The sequence below is a fragment of the Panthera uncia genome (genome assembly GCF_023721935.1).
Source record: "Panthera uncia isolate 11264 chromosome C1 unlocalized genomic scaffold, Puncia_PCG_1.0 HiC_scaffold_4, whole genome shotgun sequence".
In the NCBI taxonomy this organism is placed as follows: domain Eukaryota; kingdom Metazoa; phylum Chordata; class Mammalia; order Carnivora; family Felidae; genus Panthera; species Panthera uncia.
The window spans coordinates 2,412,814-2,436,330 of NW_026057585.1; the positions used below are offsets into that span (position 1 = coordinate 2,412,814).

A 23,517-nucleotide genomic window follows, 5' to 3' on the forward strand; every position below is an offset into this window, starting at 1 on the left:
GGGTGCGTCCCCTGCTAGTGTGCTGAAGAGAAAAGCCACCAAACAACCACGCTGACTCCAGGGAGGTGTGAGCGCTCCTGCCACAGTCTCTCAGGAGCCATCTGTGAGATCTATGCCCTTTTCTGAGATCTATGCCCTTCTTTGAGATCTATGCCCTCAAAGGCATATTCCCTTCTTTGAGATCTATGCCCTTTTCTCTTCCTGAGATCCATTCTCTCTTTTTCTGCCTCCTTCTCCCTCTCATTCTGTCTTTCTCTGTCTTAATCTCTTGTATACATGTACACACCTTTTCACCCTGTCCCTAGAAATATATTATTGCTCAAACCAGCTAGTAGGATAAGCAGGTTAGACTGCATTTGCAAGTTTTTCAAGATTTCTTTAGAGTAGGCTTCACCTCAAATCATCCCTGATTACCCAGATTCCAAGTTAATCTCCACCGAAGTCCATTCATTTGTTTGCTTTATTTGATTGAGTGAGTCAGATTATTATGGGACTCACAGTTCAGTGTCTAAAGTTCCGGCTGTTTGTGTCCCAGTGCTTGCCCGGAGAAGAAGAGGGAGGGGCTGTCTAGACCCGTGGGCACCCACTGGGCCGCTACTGCTGCCCTCCCTCTAGGGACTTCTGGTGTATCCTTTCTTGCAGCTGTTCTGGTTCCTGACATTTCAGCTCTAAATGTCTTCTAAGTATCTATCTTCTTGAAGGTAGGAAGTTACATTTTTCTTAGGACCAGAGCCCAAAGAGATTTCTAAATTCCACTGTTTCTGTTTTTGCAGTTCCTTATGTATAATCATACAGAGAATGGTGTCCACCAAAAATACCATTCCCACTGCCAGATAGAAAAGGACGTGAAACCAAACAGGAGTTGGTGTCTGGAGGCCTGAAAAAGAAAATGACAAAGAGAAGAAATGCTACTTAGAACCCAGAGGGATCTGGCTGAGAGTTCTGCTTGGGGGAGAAAGCTAGCTGACACCTGATATGCCTGTCCCCAGTGGAGGACTGGTCATTTCAGGGGGCAGAGAGGTGCTCTACCTGGGTTATGTGGTGTAACAGACCGTGGGCAGCCTCCTCATTACAGCTTAACTGCTAGGGCCCTGTCAGTGGACTTCCTAGTTTCTGACATAAATGCTATTTCTATGCCATTTAATGCTTGAAATAAATTTGGGTTGAAGATAAACTTTTTCCCCCAGAGTCTTTGTTTTGGAGCTCACAGTTTCTGCACCCCAGCCAGATAGAGACACTTGGGCAAGTATTATGTGCAATCCACAAAATCCCCATCTCCCCAATTTACTATGTGAGCTCCTGGAAATAAGAATTGCACCCCAGTGTCTTCATATCCCCATACCATGACAATAGATGGGAAGAACTCAATATATTGCTGATCAGACTTTTGGGGTTGAGGGCAGGAATGAGGGGGAAGGAAGGAGAGAGGAGAGAAAATAGAAAATAAAGAAGGAAAGAAGGAAATAAATGAAGAAAGGAAAGGAAATGAAGTTTATGAGAATAGGGAAGTTATGAATCAAGAGTGAAGGGGTGCCTGGGTGGCTCAATCAGTTAAGTGTCTGACTTCGGCTCAGGGCATGATCTCACAGTCTGTGAGTTCAAGCCCCACCTCAGGCTCTGTGCTGACAGCTCAGAGCCTGGAGCCTGCTTTGGATTCTGTGTCTTCCTCTCTCTCTGCCTGTCCCCTGCTCACACTCTGTCTCTCAAAAATAAACAAACATTAAAAAGAGAGAGAGAGAGAGTGGAAAGGCCTGTTCATGGGTTTTTCCTGAGTGGGCCATGAAATCCCCTTAAACAGACCTCAGCCCCAAAGGAGAAAAGGGCACATCTTCCTCTGTGCCTGGCAATTCCCCTTATTCTCACTCACCAAGCACTTGAAGTTCCAACTCAGGGCTGCGCTTGACAATACTGCCATCTTCTGTGGTAGCCTCACACCAGTATAGCCCTGAATCTTCTCTTTTAGCAGTTAGTATCTGGTATCCAGAGGATGTGTTCCTGCTCATCAGGGTCTTGCTGCCCGTGTAGAAGGAGAAGTAAAGTTGCAAACCAGGTCTCTGTAGGAGCAACTTTGTTTCACAGCTCAGGTTGACCAGATGCCCCTCCAGGAGTGGTAACGACAAGGATGCTTTTAGCACTGGGGCCAGAAATAGCTCTAAAGAAAAAGTTGATGAGGACAGGGTTGCCTGCTTCAGTGTCAAGGTTCTTCTTACAGAAGATATACCCCCTTCCTTCTCGGGAACCCTGCTCCTGGAGAATGCATCCATGGACAATTTGTCCCACTTCCAGCAGAAAGGCATTCTTGGGGCTTCCTCATAGATATACTTACAGTTACCAGCTTCCTCATTTCCTACTGGGGAGAATACCTTCACACAGTCCATGCTTCCCTGAATAGCCATGTTACTGATTATATGACCGTGCCCTTTTGGTAATGGTTGCCCAGGAGTGGACACTGACCCCCACACTAGCCAGTTCAGTGACTCGTTGCTTGTGTTACTGCCTCAAAAGATAATCTGGGAAAATCCTCTCTTTCCCATAGGAATGAATTATTTTTCAGACAGAAAACAGTTGCTAGTAGTTAAGTGTACTAATATGAAAGAGTTACCATGAAGGCCATGTGCAAGCTGGAACAGAGGAAACTGCTTAGTTAGCAGATAGATGTTCAGAGAGAAGTAAAACCAGAGAGGCTTCATTGCCCCTGCCAGATAGAAAGTATAATCAAGTCCTAATGTCTTCATGGCTTCCATTTCTTTCCTTTTTTTTTTTTTTTTTTTTTGATGTTCATTTGTTTTTGACAGAGAGAGAGACAGAGCATGAGCAGGGGAGGGGCAGAAGGAGAGAGGGGGACACAGAATCCAAAGCAGGCTCCAGGCTCTAAGCTGTCAGCACAGAGCCGGATGTGGGGCTCAAACTCACAGACCGCGAGATCATGACCTGAGCTGAAGTCGGACGCTCAACCGACTGAGCCACCCAGGCACCCCATTCATGGCTTCCATTTCTATGGAGATTTTATGAGATTGCTTTGAGTTATTTTCTAATAACTCTCCCACCCATCTGGGGTGAGTCTATTCCTTGCACCTGAAACAAAATTGATGAAATAGATCCTTACTATGCCCTGGCCTTCACTTTAGCTCCTGGGATTACGGATGGGGCGCTGTGGTTTACTGGAAAGAGCAACACACAGACCTAGGAGACTTCAGTTCTGGTCCCGGCCCAGCCACTGGTCATTGCATGGCCTTCAGCGAGGCAGTTACCTCTCTGGAACTTAGTCTCTTCACTCACAAATTGAAGTGATGATTTATGATGGCCCTTAAAACTACAGCTCTATGACTATTCAGACACATACCTTTCACAGTGATAGAGACTCCTGGTGATGTGTAGCGATGCCTTCCCATGCCTGAGCAGTGATAGATGCCATTGTGACTCAGGCTGGTTTTCAGAATGGTGAATTCAGAATTCTGAGGAGAAAACTTAAAGGCCTTGTCATTTTGGTAGAAAACCACATTGTATACCGGCTTATTCTTCCATCCATGACACCTTAAGGTCAGAGGTTCCCCTTCTGTGAAGACTCTGCTTTGGACCTGGAGCAGTAGCCAATCTGGAAAATGTAGACCCAAAATGTATGTATACAGTGGCAGAGGTACAAGGAGGCTTTCTTATCTTTTTCTCTTTATAACATTCCAACCTTATAACTCTGTTGAATTTGAGGCCTGTTGCCCATTCCTCAACTATCTTTAGCTTTGCTGGGAAGAAAAGTCTTTTCCAGCAGTTGTGCACACAGCCCCTTTTATATTCCCTTTCCAGATTTCAGAAGTTGGTTGGGACAAAAATAACTTACTCTATGTGGTAAGCAGAATTCTAAGATGAGTCTTAGGATGAGTCACACTCTTGTGTAATTCCCTTGACTGTGACTTTCAACAGAACATAGCAAAAGTTGTGGGGTGTCTCTTCCATGATGACGTTGCATTTTATGACTCTGTCTTAGCTGACTGGACCGAGAAGGTCTCCCACTGGCCTTAAAGAAGTGAGCTGCCATGTTGGGAGAGGGCCATAAGGGCAGGGGCCTGCCTCCAGAGCTGAGATCGGCCTCCACCTGACAGCCAGCAAAAAGATGGGGACATCATGTCTACCACATAAGGAACTGAATTCTGCCAATGACCATGTGAGCTTGGAAGAGTTGCAGGAAGGAACACACCCCAGTCAATACCCTGACTGCAGCCTCTGCAGACCACCCAACCAAGCTGTGCTGGGAGCCCTGACCCATGGAAAGATAATAAATGTATGCTGTTTTAAGCTGCTGTCTTTGCGGTAATTTGTTACACAGCAATGAAAAACTAATACACTCCAAGTCCTGAGCAAGTTATTAATGGGATCCCAGGTGCTAAGACAAACACACAGAACAGCAAACATATCCAGATGAATATATGCTTCTAAATTGATAGAGGACACACACATCTGTGCAGATCAGTGATAGAGCTGGTAAAAACAAGCCCCACATCCAAGGAGCCTTCCCTTGTGATGCACACCTCTACACACAACTAAAGATGCTTCCTTTTTCTTTCCCTGGGGTAGGTGGTGTGCCTAAATGAGGATGAGGTTCTTAAAGGACAAAAGAGAAGGGACGGTAGTGCTTTTTCCCCCTCCGGAACTTACCTAAGAATGAAAGGCAGACACTCCAGTGCTATATGTAGCATGTTTTTATAGTTTTGGATGCTGCCACAGGGTTTCTAAATATAATCAATACTCTTCCCTCCCTTATTCCTGTTCCCGGCAAAATGGTGCTCAAAGACTATACTGCCCAAACACACCAACACTTTTGCTTTATACGTATACAGATTTTAATATACCTCCATCAGAAACTGTCAAAAATACTAGTAATGATATAAAATATTCGAATGACACAATTAACAGAGTTGACTTTGTGGATTTATATAGAATGCTATAGCTTAGAGAAAATTCGTGTACTTTCCAAACACACATGCAACAGGTGCAAGCATGGACCACATATTAGGCCACAGGCAACTTTCAACAAATACTAAAGACCTGACATCATATTTAACATAAATTCTAACCAAAATGCCATAAAGTTAGAAAACGATAACAGAAGCCACCCTCCTAAAACACCTGTAAATAATTCATAAAGAAAAAGAAAAAAGAATACACGCATACTAATGAAAATTAAAAATATTTAGCCTTAAATGATCATGGGAGTATTATATATCAAAATTTGTAGGATGCAGCTTTTGGCAGACATTACCAATTTCCTACTCAGAAGCCATTCTCTCCATCCTCATTGCCTTGGAGCAGGATGGGGACACTCATTCTAAGCCATATAATTAGGACGTAGGTCCTCAACCAGCTGTATTTTTGTGATCTCACACACAGATTTAAATGAAGTGACTGCGAGCTAGGGTGACTGCAGTTGAATCCTCCACTGCTGATTAACTGTGGTAAAACATTTTTTTAATGTTTATTATTTATTTTTGAGAAAGAGGGACAGAGAGGGCACGAGTGGGGGAGGGGCAGAGAGAGGGAGACAGAGAATCCCAAGCAGGCTCCACGCTGCCAGCTGGAACCCACGAACCATAAGGTCCAGACCTGAGCCGAAATTAAGAGCCAGATGCTTAACCGACTGAGCCACCCAGGTGCCCCTGTGGCAAAACATTTTTAAATAGGGTGTAGTGAGCACCAACCCAAAACCCTGATGTATTGTACTACAGGAAATGTAAGAACTTTTTTCACTGAAAAAAGAAAACAACATAGATAGTGAAAGGACAAGCCATAGAGTGGAAGATATTTGCAACACTTGAAAAAGGATCCATATCCAAAATACAGAGCTCCTACAAGTCCATAAGGAAAGACAACAATCCGGAAAAACTGGCAAAAAACCTTGACAGGTACTTTACAAAAGAGGACATCCAAAGAGGCAATAAACATGAAGAATGCTCAGTATCATGAGTCATTAGTTTTAACGCAAATTAAAACTATGTGGTAACTGCTGCACATGCAACAGAACGGCTAAAATACACTGAATGTTGAGGAGGAGGAGGAGCAACCAGAACTCTCATGCACTGGTGGGGGTGTAATATGCTGTAATCACTTTTGAATACTAAAGCTGAATGAATATATGCACATTTTGTGACCTAGCAATTCCACATACGTGTACATATGTGCACCAAAAAACATGTATAAAAATGTTCACAGTGAGGGCGTCTGGCTGGCTCAGTGGAGTGTGCAACTCTTGACCTCAGGGTTGTACGTTTGAGCCTCATGTTGATGTAGAGATTACTTTAAAAAATAAATAAAATCTTTACCTCCCAAATGCCCACAGTGGTGCTATTTATAAGAAGCCCAAACTGGAAACAACCCAAGAATGCATCAATAGCATGAATTAATATGGAATATTGAATAGTAATGAGAACAAATGAATTGCAACTTTACAACATGTATGAATCTCACAATGAACATGAGAAAAAGCAGCCAAACACAAGAGTACATACCCTACCATATCGTATTCATTTATACGAAGAAGTTAAAGGACAGGCGAAAACCTATGGTGTTAGAAGTCATCATTGGGGGTAGTGACTAGAAATGGGCAAGAGGGGGGTCTTGGGGTGCCTGGGTGGCTCAGTAGGTTAGGCGACCAACTTCAGCTCAGGTCATGATCTCGCAGCTCCTGAGTTTGAGCCCCGCATCGGGCTCTGTGCTGACAGCTCAGAGCCTGGAACCTGCTTCAGATTCTGTGTCTCCCTTTCTCTGACCCTCCCCCGTTCATGCGCTGTCTCTGTCTCAAAAATAAATAAACATTAAAAAAATTTTTAAAGAAATGGGCAAGAGGGAGTTTCTATGATTTTGGAAATGTTCTATTGTTCTGTGTGCTGTTTATTTGGTGAAAAGTCACTGAGGCGTACACTTAAGGTTTGTTGTATGTGTGTTATACTTCAATAAAAATTTACATTAAAATGTAAGAGATCCATAATATAATAATATATAATACAATGTTAAAAATGTAAGAGCTATTATTCTCAAGAAGTCACCAATGCTGGGGTTTCTGGAGTCTGTGCAGAGGTAAAGAAAAATGGCCTCTTCCCAGCCCTGCTTCATTTTTTGTCACTTGAACCACGAAACACCACTGCTTCTGCTTGAACTACACACAAAGTCTCTTGCTAAAACAGTTCTGTCGGCTTGCCTCACACCTGTAGCCTGGGATCTGATTCCCAGAATCCAAAGAGACTCATGAGGAACACCTAGCATTTCCTCTCACATTCCCAGTATTTTAAAACACATTTCCTCCAAAGGCAACCTAGTCCACATTAATCTAATTCTGCTCCCAGCATAAAGTTTTACATTATCAATTACACAGAAGTTTTACCTTAATGGTTTTGATTAACGAAAGAACACATTTGAATGATCTGTATTGACAATGAAACATTTTGCCCTAAAGAGTATTGCGGTTTCCATTTCTTAACAAATAGAAACCTTTTACAGATTTAAGTGGGTAGTGGGTTTTTTTCCCCCCTTCTTCTATCCATCGTTGTTTAAAATGCTTCAAGTCTCACAGTAATTTCATGCCCAGAATATTATTTTACAGATATTCTATGAAATGTGTCCCAGACTAAATGTATAGAGATGTGTATTGCAACATTGCTTGTAAAAACAAAAAACTGGAAACACAGAAGTTTAGTAAAAGGGAGAATGGCTAAATCAGTTACAGCACAGCCATACTGGCAGACATTTGAAAGTTCGTGGCAGATTTCTAAGGATTTAAACAGACCTCCAAGGTATTTTAAGTGATGAAAGCAAGTGATAGGACAGTATATAGAGTAGTCTACCAACCACTTTTTTTTTTTTAAGTTTATATATATTAACAGTTTTGTTTCTACAGAAGGCGACTGTGGGACTAGGAGTTTGGGATGGGAAAGAGACTTCACTGTTCATCATTGTTCATTTCTCTGAATTCTTATTTACTATGTGCAGGCATAACTTTTTCAACAAAGTTACATAATTTTAAATAATAAAACCTTAGAGTCTAGGTTTTACTGGAGACACCCTGCTCACAGCTGTCCCAGTTGGTGTGCTGTTGGGGCACAGTTTAAGGACCCTAATGTGATTTTCTGAGTGTCTTGACTTAATTTCACCTGGTAGGTGCATAGACCTGAGACTCATACATACTCCAGTAAATCAAACACATACATGTGGCATCCAGAAAGAAGAAAACACAAAGGAAGACCTTGTGATTTCCAGCTCTCCTGCTCCATGCCATACTTACCTCTGTGGATTTCCAGCCATACTGGGTCACTTGGCACTGAGAGACCTGTCTGGCACCTGTATTCACCAGTGTCACTGACACTGGCAGCAGCGATTCTGTATCTGGGGGTCAAGGTCTGAAAGGCTGTGCCATTGAGAAACCACCGTGTAGAGCTGTTTCCAGGCAAATGGGGTCCCTCACACCATAAGGTTATGTTTTCCTCTTGAAATACACTGACCCATGGAGGCTGCAAGGTGATCACTGCCTTTGTAAGGTCTGCTTGGGGATAAGCAACAACAACAAACAAGTGGAACAAAAGGAAAGTCTGAACAATTGGTAAGGTTTTATGGATAGTACAAGGACAAAATATGTATTTAGATGAGATGGAAAAATAAGCAAGTGGGATCCTATAAAAGCCAGCCATTGCAAGTGTCCAGACCCCATGCAGAGAGCTCTGTTCATGTTATTAAATCTGCATCTGGCTGTTGGAGATTTGGGGTTCCTGAGAAATGAATGACTAATTTATTAGTAAACTAAGGCAAGCTGATTGGGGCTGGTTCTCTTATACTCTGGGCTATACTGTCTCTGAGGGTTAATCTCAGGCCTTAATTAGCATCTGCATCAGAAACCAAGGCTCAAACTCCTCATTTCAAAGCCATTGGTACCTGTTTGGTTCTCTCTGAGAAGAAACCAAGCACTCAGCTTTTTCCTAAAAGGGACTGGTTTGGGAAAAACCCAGCAGAGCTACTTCTATGTTTTTGCAATTCTGGCCTTTTCCTGTTATTATGTACACACGTAGCAATTCAGTTCAGAGGTCAAAGCTTTTGCAGAAAATCGTAGAAACCTTAAAACCCAGCATTTTATCAAAATCATACCCTAAATATAGGGGATTTTACATACTTTGTAATTCCCTCTTCTTTCTATCCTCTCCTGATACTCTCTTCTTCAGGATAACAAAACCCATGTGCAGAGATGTGGCAGAGGAAGAGAAATTGAGTTTAAGATTACTCACCCGCTTGCGCACCAGCTAGAACTGTAAGAGACCAAAGAACAGGGACATAAATTGGTCAGCGGGAGATGACAAGGAAGGGAGAATCAAGGAGACAAAACTAACGTAGACTCTGAGGGGCCAGGTTAAGTCTCTTGAGTCTTTCTCTATTCCCTTTCCCCAAATCAGGGGCTAGTGGCATTGAACAGCCTATAGATGGTTATTAATGAGGCTTTATTTTAACATGATGCTTCCAGGCCTAATGTTACCTCAAAGTCTCTCTTCCCATCCTTTTGATATAATAAGCATGAATAAACCATGGAAGCACAAATATGGTTGTCCCCATACTTATGAGTTCTAGCCTATGATACCAAAAGAAGACAAAAAGTCTTGAGTCCCCAAAGCCAGAGCCAGTACCCTTCTAGCTATCCCCTGTAAGCCCAACTTACCCCAAAGAAGCAGAGCCGTCAAGAGCCACATGTTATTTCCAAGCTGATGGGAACAGTGAAGTCTGTAACATGCAAGACATTGAAGAGTTTCTGCTGGAAGCTCTGAAGCCAAGATTAGAAAAGAGGAAGGAAACTGCTTCTTCTGACCACTTTCATCACACTCCTTTTCTGGGAAATACATCCTTAATTCTTGAGTCATTCTCTCCTTGTTCTCAAACTTCTTAGCCTATCTCCCTTAGTTTGAAACTCTGGGTTTGGGGTTTATGAAACTCTCGGAATTCAAGGGAAAGACTAAAGTTTTTATTGATATTCTATTCTGACTGTATTCTCCCTTTACTAATTATTTGAGTCTAAAATATGGCAAATCCTCATTTCTATTTTTTTAAATCTTTATTTATTTTTGAGAGAGAGAGAGAGAGAGACAGAGTGTGAGCAGGGGAGAGTCAGAGAGAGAGGGAGACACAGAATCCCAAGCAGGCTCCAGGCTCTGAGCTGTCAGCACAGAGCCCAATGCGGGGCCCAAACTCAAGAACCATGAGATCATGACCTGAGCCGAAGTCAGATGCTCAACCGACTGAGCCATCCAGGCACCCCAGCAAACCCTCATTTCTAAAATTGCTCCAAAGACTGGCCAGTGCCTCTAAAACTTTATCATTTGAATCCAGATTATTCTATATCGACCTGTATGTGACCCGTGATGAGTAACTCATTTATAAGAGCTCCCCTACTACAGTCCAGCCTCTATTCCTCTGGGAATACATGCAGGATCAATGTCCCATTTTTATTTTTTTAAAGCCACTCCCTGAGAGACATTATGAATTTGGAGTGTTTATCTTGGCTACATCAAAGAAAATCAACTGTTTAATGTAAATGCTGTAGAGAAGAAAAATAACTCACATACATGAATGCAAATGTCCCTAACAGGGGAGCTTCAGAGTATGGGGAGAAGCTCTATGCTATCAAAATGAGTTGGTTCCTAAGGCAGAGTTGTTTAGACATAGAGGGATTTTTAGGTATTCTATTCAGAAAGAAAGAAAACTAAACAGAAACTAGAATGTGTCCAATGAGTGCAAACACGGACTTGGGTAGCAATCTCACCAACAGAGAATTAAAATGATGACAAATAATGCTGTAGATTCCATTACTGGCCCCAATTTCTCCCCCTTCCTCAATCAGCACTGCCTCCACACCCCCATGAGAGGCTAAGGATACTTCTTTGACCTTTGACTTTGGCTCATCCACATGACTTTCGGTGCCTAATGAAATGTGGATAGAAACAGCATTGTGTTCATTCTGAAACCCCCTGTGCTTCTGTGATTGTCACAACGAGAACACATTCTGACTAGCCAGCTATGTTGTGAGGCAGAGCTGTCCTGGCCATCATAGCCTGAAGTAGAGTTGCCCAAACTGGCCTGCAAACTTTGAAAAATAAAGGCATACTATCATTTGCCACTGATTTTTTTAGATTATTATAGAGCAATAGCTGACTGACACAATTAAAAGCAAGGAAGAAAGGTCTAGGGGGTCCCAGTTCACTGAAACTTACATCCAAAGCCTATATTCATAATTATTACACTATTTTATCTCCAGTTTTCCACTGTGTAGATGTTTCATAATTTCACCACCTCTCTTAATGGGCATGGAGGTTATTTCCAATGTTTTACTGTTATCACCAGCACTGCAATGAATAGTCTAGTACCTATCTTTTATTATTTTCAGAGGACACATTCCTAGAACCAACATTGCTCAGTCCAAAGAAAAGTACATTTTTTTCTTTAGATAGATGTTGTCTGATTATCTGCTATCATTATCATCATTGCATATATTTATAGACTATTATGTGCCAGCCAAATATGCTTGCTATATCTTTTCTTATTTACCCCTCACAACAAACTATGAGTAGACACTCTCGTCTCAGTTTTGCAAGTGAGGAAACTAGGGGTACCTGGGTGGCTCTGTCAGTTAAGCCTCTGACTCTGGCTCAGGTCCTGATCTCACAGCTCATGAGCCAAAGCCCCATGTTGGGCTCTGTGCTGACAACTCAGAGCCTGGAGCTGGCTTCAGATTCTGTGTCTCTCTTTCTGTTCCTCCTCTACTCACACGGTCTCTTTCTCAAAATATATCTCAAAATAAATAAACATTTTTTTTTAATGAGGAAACTAATCAAATTCTTTTGTGTCTTTTTTATAGATATTCATATGATCTTCTAATGTTTATTTCTTCCTTTCTGATCCTTATATGGTTATGTTTCCATAGGATTTGAGTATATATATTTTTTTCAGGAAATAATGCTTTATTTCTTAGTTTGCTAAATCACAAATGGATGTTAAATTTTATTGAAAGCTTTTACTCTATAAATTGAGACAATGTGCTTTTTCTCCTTAAATTTGCTAATGTGGCTAATTATATTTATAGATTTACTATTATTAAAAATACTCTTATATTCCTGGAATGCCTGGGTGGCTCAGTTGGTTGAGCTTCTGACTTTGGCTCAGGTCATAATCTCATGGCTGGTGGGTTTGAGCCCCCTGTCGGGCTCTGTGCTGACAGCTCGGAGCCTGGAGCCTGCCTTGAATTCTGTGTCTCCCTCTCTCTCTGCCCCACCGCCCACTTGCACTCTGTCTCTGTCTCTCAAAATAAATAAACGTTAAAAAAATACTCTTACATTCCTGAGTAAATCTAATTTCAGCATGATTTATTCTATATTTTTAGATATTAATGAATTTGGTTGCCAGTGATTTGTACTTGAGATTTCTGCATTTACATTCATCATAAATTGCACCAGAAGTTTGTCAACACTATTAGTCTTTTCAAAGAACCAACTTGAGATTTTGTAAATTTACTCATTGTATCTTGATTTTTCTATTTTAATTATTTTTTCATTTGTTTATTTATTTATTTATTTATTTATTTTTGAGAGAGAGAGAGAGAGAGAGAGCATGTGCATGTGTGTGCAAGTGGGAGCAGGGGAGTAACAGAGAGAGAGAGGAAGAGAGAATCTCAAGCAGACCCCATGCCCAGTATGGAGCCAACACAGGGCTTGGCTCAGTCTCAGGGCTGTGAGATCATGACCTGAGCTGAAACCAAGAGGCAGGCTTAACTGACTGAGCCACCCAGGCACCCCTGCTCTTATCTTTATTATCTTCTTTCTCCTCCTTTCTTTGGGTTTATTTTGTCCTTTTACTAATTTTAAGTCTTATGCTAAAGCTATTAATTTCAGCCTTCACTTTTTTTATAATTTATTTTTTAATTTTACATCCAAGTTAGTTAGCATATAGTGCAACAATGATTTTAGGAGCAGATTCCTTAATGCCCCTTACCCATTTAGCCCATCCCCCCTTCCCACAACCCCTCCAGTAACCCTCTGTTTGTTCTTTATATTTAAGAGTCTCTTATGTTTTAGTCCCCCTCCCTGTGTTTATATTATTTTTGTTTCCCTTACCTTATGTTCATCTGTTTTGTTTCTTAAAGTCCTTATATGAGTGAAGCCATATGATATTTGTCTTTCTCTAATTTTGCTTAGCATAATACCCTCTAGTTCCATCCATGTATTTGTAAAAGGCAAGATTTCATTCTTTTTGACTGCCAAAATATATATACCACATTGTATATATATACCACATCTTCTTTATCCATTCATCCATCGATGGACATTTGGGCTCTTTCCATACTTTGGCTATTGTTGATAGTGCTGCTACAAACATTGGGGTGCATGCGTCCCTTTGAAACAGTATACCTGCATCCCTTGGATAAATACCTAGTAGTGCAATTGCTGGGTTGTAGGGTAGTTGTGTTTTTAACTTTTTGAGGAACCTCCATACTGTTTTCCAGAGTGGCTGCACCAGTTTGCGTTCCCACCAGCAGTGCAAAAGAGATCCTATTTCTCTACATCCTCGCCAACATCTGTTGTTGCATGAACTGTTCATTTTAGCCATTCTGACAGGTGTGAGGTGGTATCTCAGTGTGGTTTTGATTTGTATTTCCCTGATGATGAGTGATGTGGAGAATTTTTTCATGGGTCAGTTGGCCATCTAGATGTCTTCTTTGGAGAAGTGTCTATTCATGTCTTTTGCCCATTTCTTCACTGGATTATTTGTTTTCTGGGTGTTGAGTTTGATAAGTTCTTTATAGATTTTGGATGCTAACCCTTTATCTGATATGTCATTTGCAAATATCTTCTCCCATTCTGTCGGTTGCCTTTTAGTTTTGCTGACTGTTTCCTTTGCTGTGCAGAAGCTTTTATTTTGATGAGGTCCCAATAGTTCATTTTTGCTTTCGTTTCCCTTGCCTCTGGAGACATGTTGAGTAAGAAGCTGTTGCAGCTGAGGTCAAAGAGATTTTTGCCTGCTTTCTCCTTGAGGATTTTGATGGCTTCCTGTCTTACATTTAGGTCTTTCATCCATTTTGAGTTTGTTTTTGTGTATGGTATAAGAAAGTGGTCCAGGTTCATTTTTCTGCACGTCTCTGTCCAGTTTCCCAACACCATTTGCTGAAGAGACTATCTTTATTTCATTGGATATTCTTTCCTGCTTTGTCAAAGATTAGTTGTCCATACATTTGTGGGTCCATTTGTGGGCTCTCTACTCTGTTCCATTGATCTGAGTGTCTGTTTTTGTGCCAGTACCATACTGTCTTGATGATTACAACTTTGTAATACAGCTTGAAGTCCGGGATTGTGATGCCTCCAGCTTTGGTTTTCTTTTTAAGATTGCTTTGGCTATTCAGGGTCTTTTCTGGTTCCATGAAAATTTTAGGGTTGTTTGTTCTAGCTCTGTGAAGAATGCTGGAGTTAGTTTGATAGGGATTGCTAGCCTCACACTTAATATAAAAGTATAAGAGTTTCTTTTTATTGTAATTACTGCTATTTTTGCTGCATTTCATAACTTTGGACTCATGATATTTTCATTACCAATTACTGATAAATTTTAAAATTTCCTTGACTTTTTATATGGAGTTTTTTTCTTCTATATGCCATTTTTCTTTTTCCATTTCCCTCTTCTCATGGTTTAGAATTTTCACATGCTATTTCTATTCTTTACTGATTCTCCTAAAAGTATATCATGCATATTTTATATAAGAAATTATAAAGATCATCACCAGGATGAAAACTCAAAGAAAAATCCTTTCACCAACTTCATGCTCTAGGCAGTAGCAAAAACATATTACCAAAACTCATTGTTATGGAATTCTAATGTATAGAAGGTTTCCTATAGAAGCTTCCTATAGGAGCTTCCTATAGGAGCTTTATTGTATCACTTTTTCCCTCAGACTATTTCAACTTAATGCAAATCTAAGATGTTATCTGCATACTATCAAAACTTTCAACATTCTATGCAAAAGAAATGACCTCTTTAATGACAACAGAATCCAGAATTTCTCAGAACTTTACTATTGGTGATACTATTGGTGGTGGTGATTCCTTAATATTCTGAGGAATTAGTGATGAATGATGGTGATATTTTCCTTGCAGTAACCTATGAGAGGAGACAGACTGGAGTAGTGGTAAGGAACTACAAATGAAATTGATGTCTGAAGATCATTTTATGATGCAATACTACTTCACCTATGCTTTAAGCCAGAGCAAATTTATTTTTCATTTTGGTAGCTCTATTGCTGGAGGCTCTCTGCGGTCTATGGGTCAAGTAAGGCAAGAATTTCCCTCCTACACAGGACATGAGGGGTGAATGGCATAATTTCAGTTCTATCAATTTCTCTACCTCCTAAGAGAACAATCCTCCTTTCCTGATTCCCAATCCATATACTTAATTGTGTCTGATGTCTCTGGAGACTACTTTCCACCTAAATATTGAGACTACAATACTAAAGCCAGCTAGATATAGATATAGATACCTATATATAGATCTATCTATCTATATAGATAGGTAGATATCTATAGATATAGATATATATAGATATAGGTACATAGATATATATCTATAGACAGATAGATAGATAGATAGATATCTATACACATATAGATATATATTTGGGGGATATCATTTTTGAAGCAGGAAATGAGATGACCATTCAAATAGGAAAGAATGGTAATGACCATTCCCAGATTCAACATTAAATCATGGACAGACCTGTTATATGGGCTTTGTCATGGTCAGGAGTGCCAGAAATTAGGTTTCTTGGGTCCTCTCAGTCTAATATATTCTTACAGTTGGAAAGGATCCCAGGATTATCCTGCTGTAGGGTCATCACCAAAAGCATCTCTAGGATAAAAACCAATGGAGAATTTTTCTGTTGCTTGCCTGAAATCCTAAGTCGATCTTATACTTTTATAGTCATTTGACAGCAAAACCACTTTCTTGTACTGATTCAGCTTCTGTTTATTTAAATCTTTACTCCTGTCACTTGTAGGCACTTGATGGAACAAGTGCTATGACATGGGAAAGCTGTAGGTAGGTGGGCAAGGGGGTCCTATATAGTTGGTTAGGAGGGCATATTTGGCTTTCTTCTGGTTGGTCTCATTGGAAGCATGAACAAAAACTAGGGAAGCTGTCTTATTAATCAAATCTCACAATTGGGGCCAATTTTTACCGGGGTTATTGTTTCACTTCTTGAACTGTTTGCTGGAGACAACATTTTGACTTTCTACAACTATGACTTGTAGACTGACTATGACTTATAGGTTGACTTCCTGGGCTAGTTAGTATAAATAACAGATTGGTCTTCAGGGCTGGCTGCTGCAGATTGTGGCTCAGAATTCTATTTTTATATATGGTCTGGCCATTGTCCCACTTACATATTCAGTCTCTCATCTAGCATTTACTATAATCATACCTTTCTTCCCATCACTTTCCTGAAACTGCTCTTGTCAAGGCTGCCAAAAATTAATTTTGCTAAACCCAATGGTCAACTCTGACCCTCATTTAATCTAATCTATCAACATTTTACAGTTGATCCTTTCCTCTTCCTGGAAACATTTTCTTCCCTTGGCGAGGGAAAAAAAGAAATTCTGAAATGAAATAAAAATAGCTAAAATTAAGAACTCAGTGGAAGAGTTCACAGCTGAAGAGAAAAATCACAGCTGAGGAGAAAATTAGTAAGGCAGAATACGGGGAAGGAGAAAAATTCAAAATGTAGGGCAAGAAAAAAAATGTAACATTAAACACACAAACAAAAAATAGGAAAAATAGAGTGAGAAAGTATACCTTGAATTTTGGTTAGAGCCTTGGAAGGAGAAGAGACAGAAAACAAGGCAAAGGCAATATTTGAAGAAGCAATGTTTGAGAGTTTTCCAGACAATGTGAAAGACACAAATCAGCAGATTCCAGAAGGCCAACCAATCCCATGCAAGGTGAGTAAAGGGACACCAGTACTAGAGAAATCAAAGTAAAACTGCAGAAAATAAAAAAAAAAAAAAAAGACAAAAATTGTTTTATATATGTATCTATCTATATATAAATATATAGATAGATAGAGATACACACACACACACACACACACACACACACACACACACATTACATTCAAAACAGCAGCAGTCAGACCGTTGACTGATTTCTGAAAAACAAAAATCAAATGCAAATATCCTTTATGTTCTGAAAGACAGTTAACTGCCTTCTAGACTTACATACTTAATAAAAATAGTCTTCACTAATTAAAGTAAAGTAAACACAGAAGAAAAAAAAACCTGAAATAGTTCTTCACAAGCAGACTAACACAAAAGAAATTTCTAAATGATGTTTCTCAGGCAGAAGAAAAATTATTCCACATGGAAAGACACACACAGAAAGAAACCAAGAGAAAGGATAGCCATAAATACATGGATAAATCTAACACTAATCGTATAAAAATGTGTAAATTGTCTTCGGAACTTAATACTCAGAACTATAATAAAGGATAACAGCATATATGTAGATGAGACTAAATAAAATAAAAGTATTCAAATGTCTATATACTGTTCAGGATGAGGGAAATGGAATAATTATTATTATGCTTGATACATTAAGGACTAAAATTAACCAAAAAAAGAAAAAGAATTAAAGATTAAGATTGTAATTTCTAAATTAATCACTGAAAGAATAGAAGCAAAGTGAAATACAATGAAAAACAGAAGGAAAAATGGAAGCAAAGTATATAAAACAATAAAAAAGTTATAATAGTTTAAAAGATAACTAATCCAAAGAGAGAGAGAGAGAAAGAAAAACATGGAACAAGGAGGACAAATAGAACAAATAAAGATAGGTTTAAAATTAATTATATCAGCAATTATATTAAAGGTAAGTAGACCAAATTATTCAGTAAAAAATAAATATTGCTAGACTTAATTAAAAAAAAAAAACTATAAATATGCTGTATTCAAGAGACATGCCAAAACCATAATGTGATAGGTTGAAAACAAAAGGAGAGAAAAGGAGCGTTACTAAATACATTAACCAAAAGATAGCTACATTAATAGACTTTAAGGCAAAAAGCATGACTTCAGTAAATATCTCTAGTGAATATAACTATCCATTTTTAACTGCTTTTTACGCTATTTTGTTATCATGGGTAATGATATGTAGATTAATCTCCAAGAGCCATTTTGTTAGACAAAGAGCTTTGATATTTTCTTCTTCACCCTCCAACTGTAAAGGTACAATAAACTAATAAATCTTTAAAAATACCTTATCTTTCAATTTGTGTGTGATTACTGTCATGTTTTAATTTAGGAAAATTCCCTGGCACTGAAGTCAGAACTGCTTCATAGGTGAATGCTCAGTTACTAACTGCCTGGCGTCAAGGGAGACCGCAAGAAAGAACCCAGGATGACACTGCCTCTGGCGTGGGGATGGATAGATGGTGGTGCCAAATTCCTTGCCTGCCTTGCCCAGTTTTCTGCTGCTCTTTTGTCTCTGCCTCCCACAGTGTATCAAATGCTCATCTATGTGGCTCCTCTGATGCCAACTGCTTCCCTCATCACTGGGCCAACAGCAGGAGGTATTTGGTCTGGAACAGTCTTCCACCACCCTATCAAACTTCCAACATTGTCCCCCAACCTCCACCCCCTTAGTTTTGCCTTTTCAGAACACCAAAACTGGGGATGGCCATTTCTGTCCTACTTGTTTTGGTATCCCCGAAATTACTGTGTTTCCTATGAATGTAGCAAAGAAACAGAGGTTGATACGGTCCTGCACTTTCAGCCTTCTGGAGCTGCCATTTTGGACAGAGTAGAGATAAGCTGGACATGCTTCTGCTTTGGCAATTATCCACATTATCACTTGATGTGATTTCATTTGTGAAGAGTGGTCAATCAGGGTGTTCAGCTGTTAACTGAGTGGTCAGCTGTTAAAGTTGGATTGGCTCTAGCACTTCCTAGCACTTCGCCCACTCTTCAGTTTCTCTCTCGTTCTGAACAGTTTTTATTCTGCATTTGCTGTGCCCACCTAAGGCAGAAAGAAAGTGAATACTCATCTATGTGTAAAGTAACTGTAGCTGTCTGATAAGCAGTTGGAAAAGGCAAATAATTAGCATTCAAAAGGAACAACTGACTTCTCAGATACTAGGTTCCTGAAGTTAACTTAATGTATGATTTTGACCATTCATGATGTAGTGACTTTTAGAGAGAAATTTCTTTATTGCCCAATTTCTCAACTTTCTGGTCCAATGTAATATATAGGAAGTTCAAGAAAAGTTTATGGAATGGCAATCTAAAGGAGAGAGTAAGACATTCTTTATGTTCCTCAAGTCTCCTCCTACGGATACATTTACACGTATCACGACAACAGAAACTCAGAAGAATACAGGCACAACAAGAAGGGAAATCTGGCTTTGTTCCAAAACCAATTTCCAAAGAGAGAAACACACCGCAGTTATTCTTCATATTCTAGGAGGTGATGTCATGATATCAGAAGTTCTGCACACAATTGTGGCAAGGATATTAGTTCCAAATGATGCATGTCCCAGCAACACACCAGAACTTACTCCATACCCTAGAGGAACAGTTGTGCACCTCATGCTAAGCACTGATCCTTCCATGATCACAGTCCTGTCTCAGTCCCAAGGTGGCATATCACTGTGTAGACACACTTTTTAACAGCTTTTTGTTCCCCAAACGCTGCCCATTTTATTCTTTTTCTCCCTTTCCTCAAATGACTGCAGTGAGTTGGATCCCTGTCTGTTGGATCCTTGCATAGAACAGACTTGCCTTTGAAGTAAAGATTCATGTAGAGGTGAATGAATTACTGTGGTGGAGAAAAAAAGAAAAGAAAAACAGTTATATGTATTGGCCTGCAACCAAAGTTGGCGCACTCAGGTGGAAGATGAGAGGCTGGCTGTTGAAGCACCCACATTCTTCAGCTTGTAACACATCCAACATGTGTCCAACACTGGATGAGGTTTCTTCTCTCACAACCCATGGCAGGTCCTTAGGCTTCATCTCCTGGGCTTCTTTACAGAAATGGAGCTACCTGTCCATACCTGGACTCGGTGAACACACGGTCCCTGTTACACTAAGCAGCCCATTCTGGAGTTTGATCTGGGATGGATGAGAACCTCAGGTGGGACCTGCTCCTTCTAAAGGATACAAATTATCAGCTGAAGAATACAAAATTGTCCCTGTGTGGAGACCCCTGTGCTCCTCGGACACCTCTGAAGCTTAACTGCTAAGAATTTTCAGAAGACCAAGTTTCAGAATGTTTCCTGCAGGGAACTTCCTACAGAGGCCTTTTGGTGGCCTTTAACCCAGCTGTCTGGAAACGGACTTGGTGAAATTGCAAAGTCAGAAAGCCAGGTTTACCAGCACAGTGATGCATTTTGTTCTTGCTTCCTTATTTCCAATCTCTGCCAGAGATTTGTGCTTCTGTAACATGTACATGTGTTTCAAAGCCATTACAAGTCCAGAACCCACCAACTCCAGGGGCTGACCACTACAGTTCTTTACCAATGCTTCCTCTGGTCTCCAGGGCTCCAATGACCAAGGGAGGGAGGATTGCTGTTGGTTAGCTACTGTGGTGGGTGATGTGGATTTAGGCTACAGGTATGTCCAGCTTTACATCATGGAGTGATCAGAATGCAATGTGGCAAATGGATTGGAGTAGAGTAGACTGGCTGTAGGAGGGCCAATTATTTTTAACCTACTTATATGAAGGAAGGAAGAGGTGATAGATGGAAGAGTTTAGTAATGAAGTGGCAGTGAGCCTACAGAAAGCCAAATAAATTTAAGCACTATTTATTAATTATACTAGGAACAAATTTCTGTGTTGGAAGGATGAAGAGTTTATCCAAAAAGAATAGTAAGATCTGATTTGGGCAATAGGATGGTTGGGGTGAGGGTAAATGTACTATGCAGGGGCAGGAACAGATTTGGCTGTTGTTTTGATGATTGACTAAAACATTCGAGATAATGCACTACTATATTTTGGGACACACTGTGCCTGGGTCTGATCTGAGAGGTACAGAGGGTGGTGTGTGATGCTGACAGGGAACTCCCTGGTGCGTTGAGTTTTAGCACTTGTGACTCTGAGATGCATATGAGGCAGTGATTTGTAAATCAGGAGTTGTGAGTTGGAGGTGCAGATCTGTAGTTTCAAAAGAGACGTGGGGATAAATGTACCCCTGGTTGATGCAGGTGGTAGTTGAAAGCGTGTTGGCCAGAGCCGGTGTGTGTCCTGGGCGTTGGGCAGAGGGCAGAGGGAGCCAAAGCTCTTCAAGGTCGAGGTGATGGTTGTTTTCCTTGTTGAGCTCAAGTTTATGACTCGGCCTCCACCTAGCTTGCCTTCTTCTAGCAAGAGAGGCATCATTGCACCTCTGTGGCTCCTGTCCTTCAAAAAGTCATAAATGATTCCTAGTCCCAACGTGTGGGGGAGCTATCCAGGTTCCTCGCTTCAGTTTAATTTCCCCAGGGAAATTTGAAGAAAGAAATCTCTCCATTATTTGAACTTCAACAAAAGACCACTATATTAATATTTCAACATAAAGTATTTCTTTAAAATAGTCTACTCCTGGGGTGCCTGGGTGGCTCAGTCGGTTAAGCGTCCGACTTCAGCTCAGGTCATGATCTCACGGTCTGTGAGTTCGAGCCCCGCGACGGGCTCTGGGCTGTCAGAGCCTGGAGCCTGCTTCCGATTCTGTGTCTCTCTCTCTGCCCCTCCCCCGTTCATTCTCTGTCTCAAAAATAAACTTAAAAAAAAAAAAAAAAAGCTGCTGAGGATTCAACTCAGTTTAAAAAAATAAAGTAAAATAGTCTACTCCTCATACAGCTAGTAAATCAAAGCCTATTAACTTGAGAAAGCGGATTCTCCCAACATTAAATGCAAACTTACTACTAATCTTTTCATATCATATATCCATGCTAAGGTTTTATACACCTTAAAAAGCAGACACATTATAATGATTATAAGACTGATCATTACTCTTTTACCAAAAAAAAAAAAAAAAAAAAAAAAAAGCTACAAAGAATTAACTACATGGACCAAAATTTATGTCTTCATTATATCTATCTTGATTCTGTCCTTTTCTCTCTTTTTGGTTACTAATTCTGGTTCTGATTCTTATTTCTTTCCTGGATTGGAATTTTACTTACCTCACCTACAAGTTAGGTTACCTTCCCAAGTAACCAGGTTACCTTCAGGAACCACTAAGAAAGCAGTTTGAGGTTAATAATTGAAGACTTAGGAACAGAAACAAGGAACCTGGATGAATTTATGTTTTTCTGTTGGAGTCTGTTACGCAGTTTGAAAGAGTTAACTTTTTCAGAGTTAAGAATTTGCACAGACAAATCAGATATTTTGATAGTTTTGTCTAGTATAAGTTGCCTATAAAAACCCATGCCCCTAATAGTTATTAGCCAGCACTTGAAAAAAACCTCTTACAACTATTGCTAAGTCTTTCTGGACACACCACCTAAACTTCACCTACATAACACAGGAGAGCATTGGTGGTTCAATGGTAGAATTCTCGCCTCCCACGCGGGAGACCCGGGTTCGATTCCCGGCCAATGCAGCAATTTCCTTTATAGTTTGTCCCACAAAATTACACCGCACAGGCAAACACGGTCTTTTAGAGTTCTGGGTTGTTACTGCTCCAGTGCTTGGCATTCAGCAATCATTTAGTGAGTCTGACTTTGAAAGTGGGAGTGTCTGGGCAGGGCAGGGCGGGGCGAAAGGGTTTGCGATTTGGACCTAAGACCACAGTTACTTTCAGCCTTTCCCTTGGAGGCCCCACGGAACCCAAAAAGCTACCAGGTCACCTATGCCCTTGCTGGGCTTTGGGTTGGCCGCTGGGCCACGTGTCAGCACAGAGCGAGGATCGCGACACCAAAGTCCCGGGAGGACAATAGCCGCGGGGCCCCGCAGACACCCCTGAGCATGAATAAAGGTGTAGGCTGGTGAGGAGGAACTCGCGTGGACCCGAGGGGAGCTGCTGTAAACGCGTAGGTTCACGTCATCAGCCGCCGCCGCCGCCTGCGCGCCTCCCGCGGGCCGTGGCTGTTCCCGCGAGGATGCCGCGTGCCTGGCAGCGTGCCGCAACAGGTGTTAGCCCGAAAAGTAGACTTTTAATAAGGGAAAAAGAACTGAAGACTCTGGGAACGGTTGATCCGGGTTTGTTTTCTACCTCTTGGACGCTCCTTCAAAGGATTCCCATTTGAGGGCACTAAGTGCGTGACTGCGTTGGAGACTGCGGGTGATTAATTTTCATCTAAGAATAGCTTAAAATTTAAGTTTTTAAAATCTATTTTCAAACCAGCAACATTTCACTCTTTAAGAATAAATTTATTCATGTTCAAGGGTTTCCTTATTCTGGTATTATTGTTGCATCCACACGACTCCTGAAACAGAATGCTATGGGCACCAGTGACAATCACAACAAAGTTTATTACAATAAGAGGCAAGGCCAACCGATCG

At 40.6% G+C, this 23,517-nt stretch overlaps 1 protein-coding gene, 1 long non-coding RNA gene and 1 other non-coding gene across 3 annotated transcripts in view; 2 read left to right on the top strand and 1 right to left on the bottom strand.

Moving 5' to 3' along the window:
• Positions 1–442: 442 nt before the first annotated feature.
• LOC125912148 (high affinity immunoglobulin gamma Fc receptor I-like) overlaps positions 443–23,517 on the bottom strand; it is a 28,815-nt gene continuing 5,740 nt past the window's right edge. The window contains 7 exon segments of the mRNA XM_049616411.1: positions 443–669; positions 672–877; positions 1,868–2,152; positions 3,344–3,595; positions 8,267–8,524; positions 9,258–9,278; positions 9,683–9,784. Coding sequence (XP_049472368.1) covers positions 595–669; positions 672–877; positions 1,868–2,152; positions 3,344–3,595; positions 8,267–8,524; positions 9,258–9,278; positions 9,683–9,713 — 1,128 coding nt within the window. The 5' untranslated portion in view covers positions 9,714–9,784 and the 3' untranslated portion in view covers positions 443–594.
• On the top strand, positions 3,527–4,290 carry LOC125912160 (uncharacterized). The gene is made up of 2 exons (XR_007454620.1): positions 3,527–3,617; positions 3,983–4,290. It is a non-coding gene; the product is annotated as an uncharacterized LOC125912160 (long non-coding RNA).
• Positions 22,545–22,615, top strand: TRNAG-CCC (transfer RNA glycine (anticodon CCC)). Its single transcript has one exon. It is a non-coding gene; the product is annotated as a tRNA-Gly (tRNA).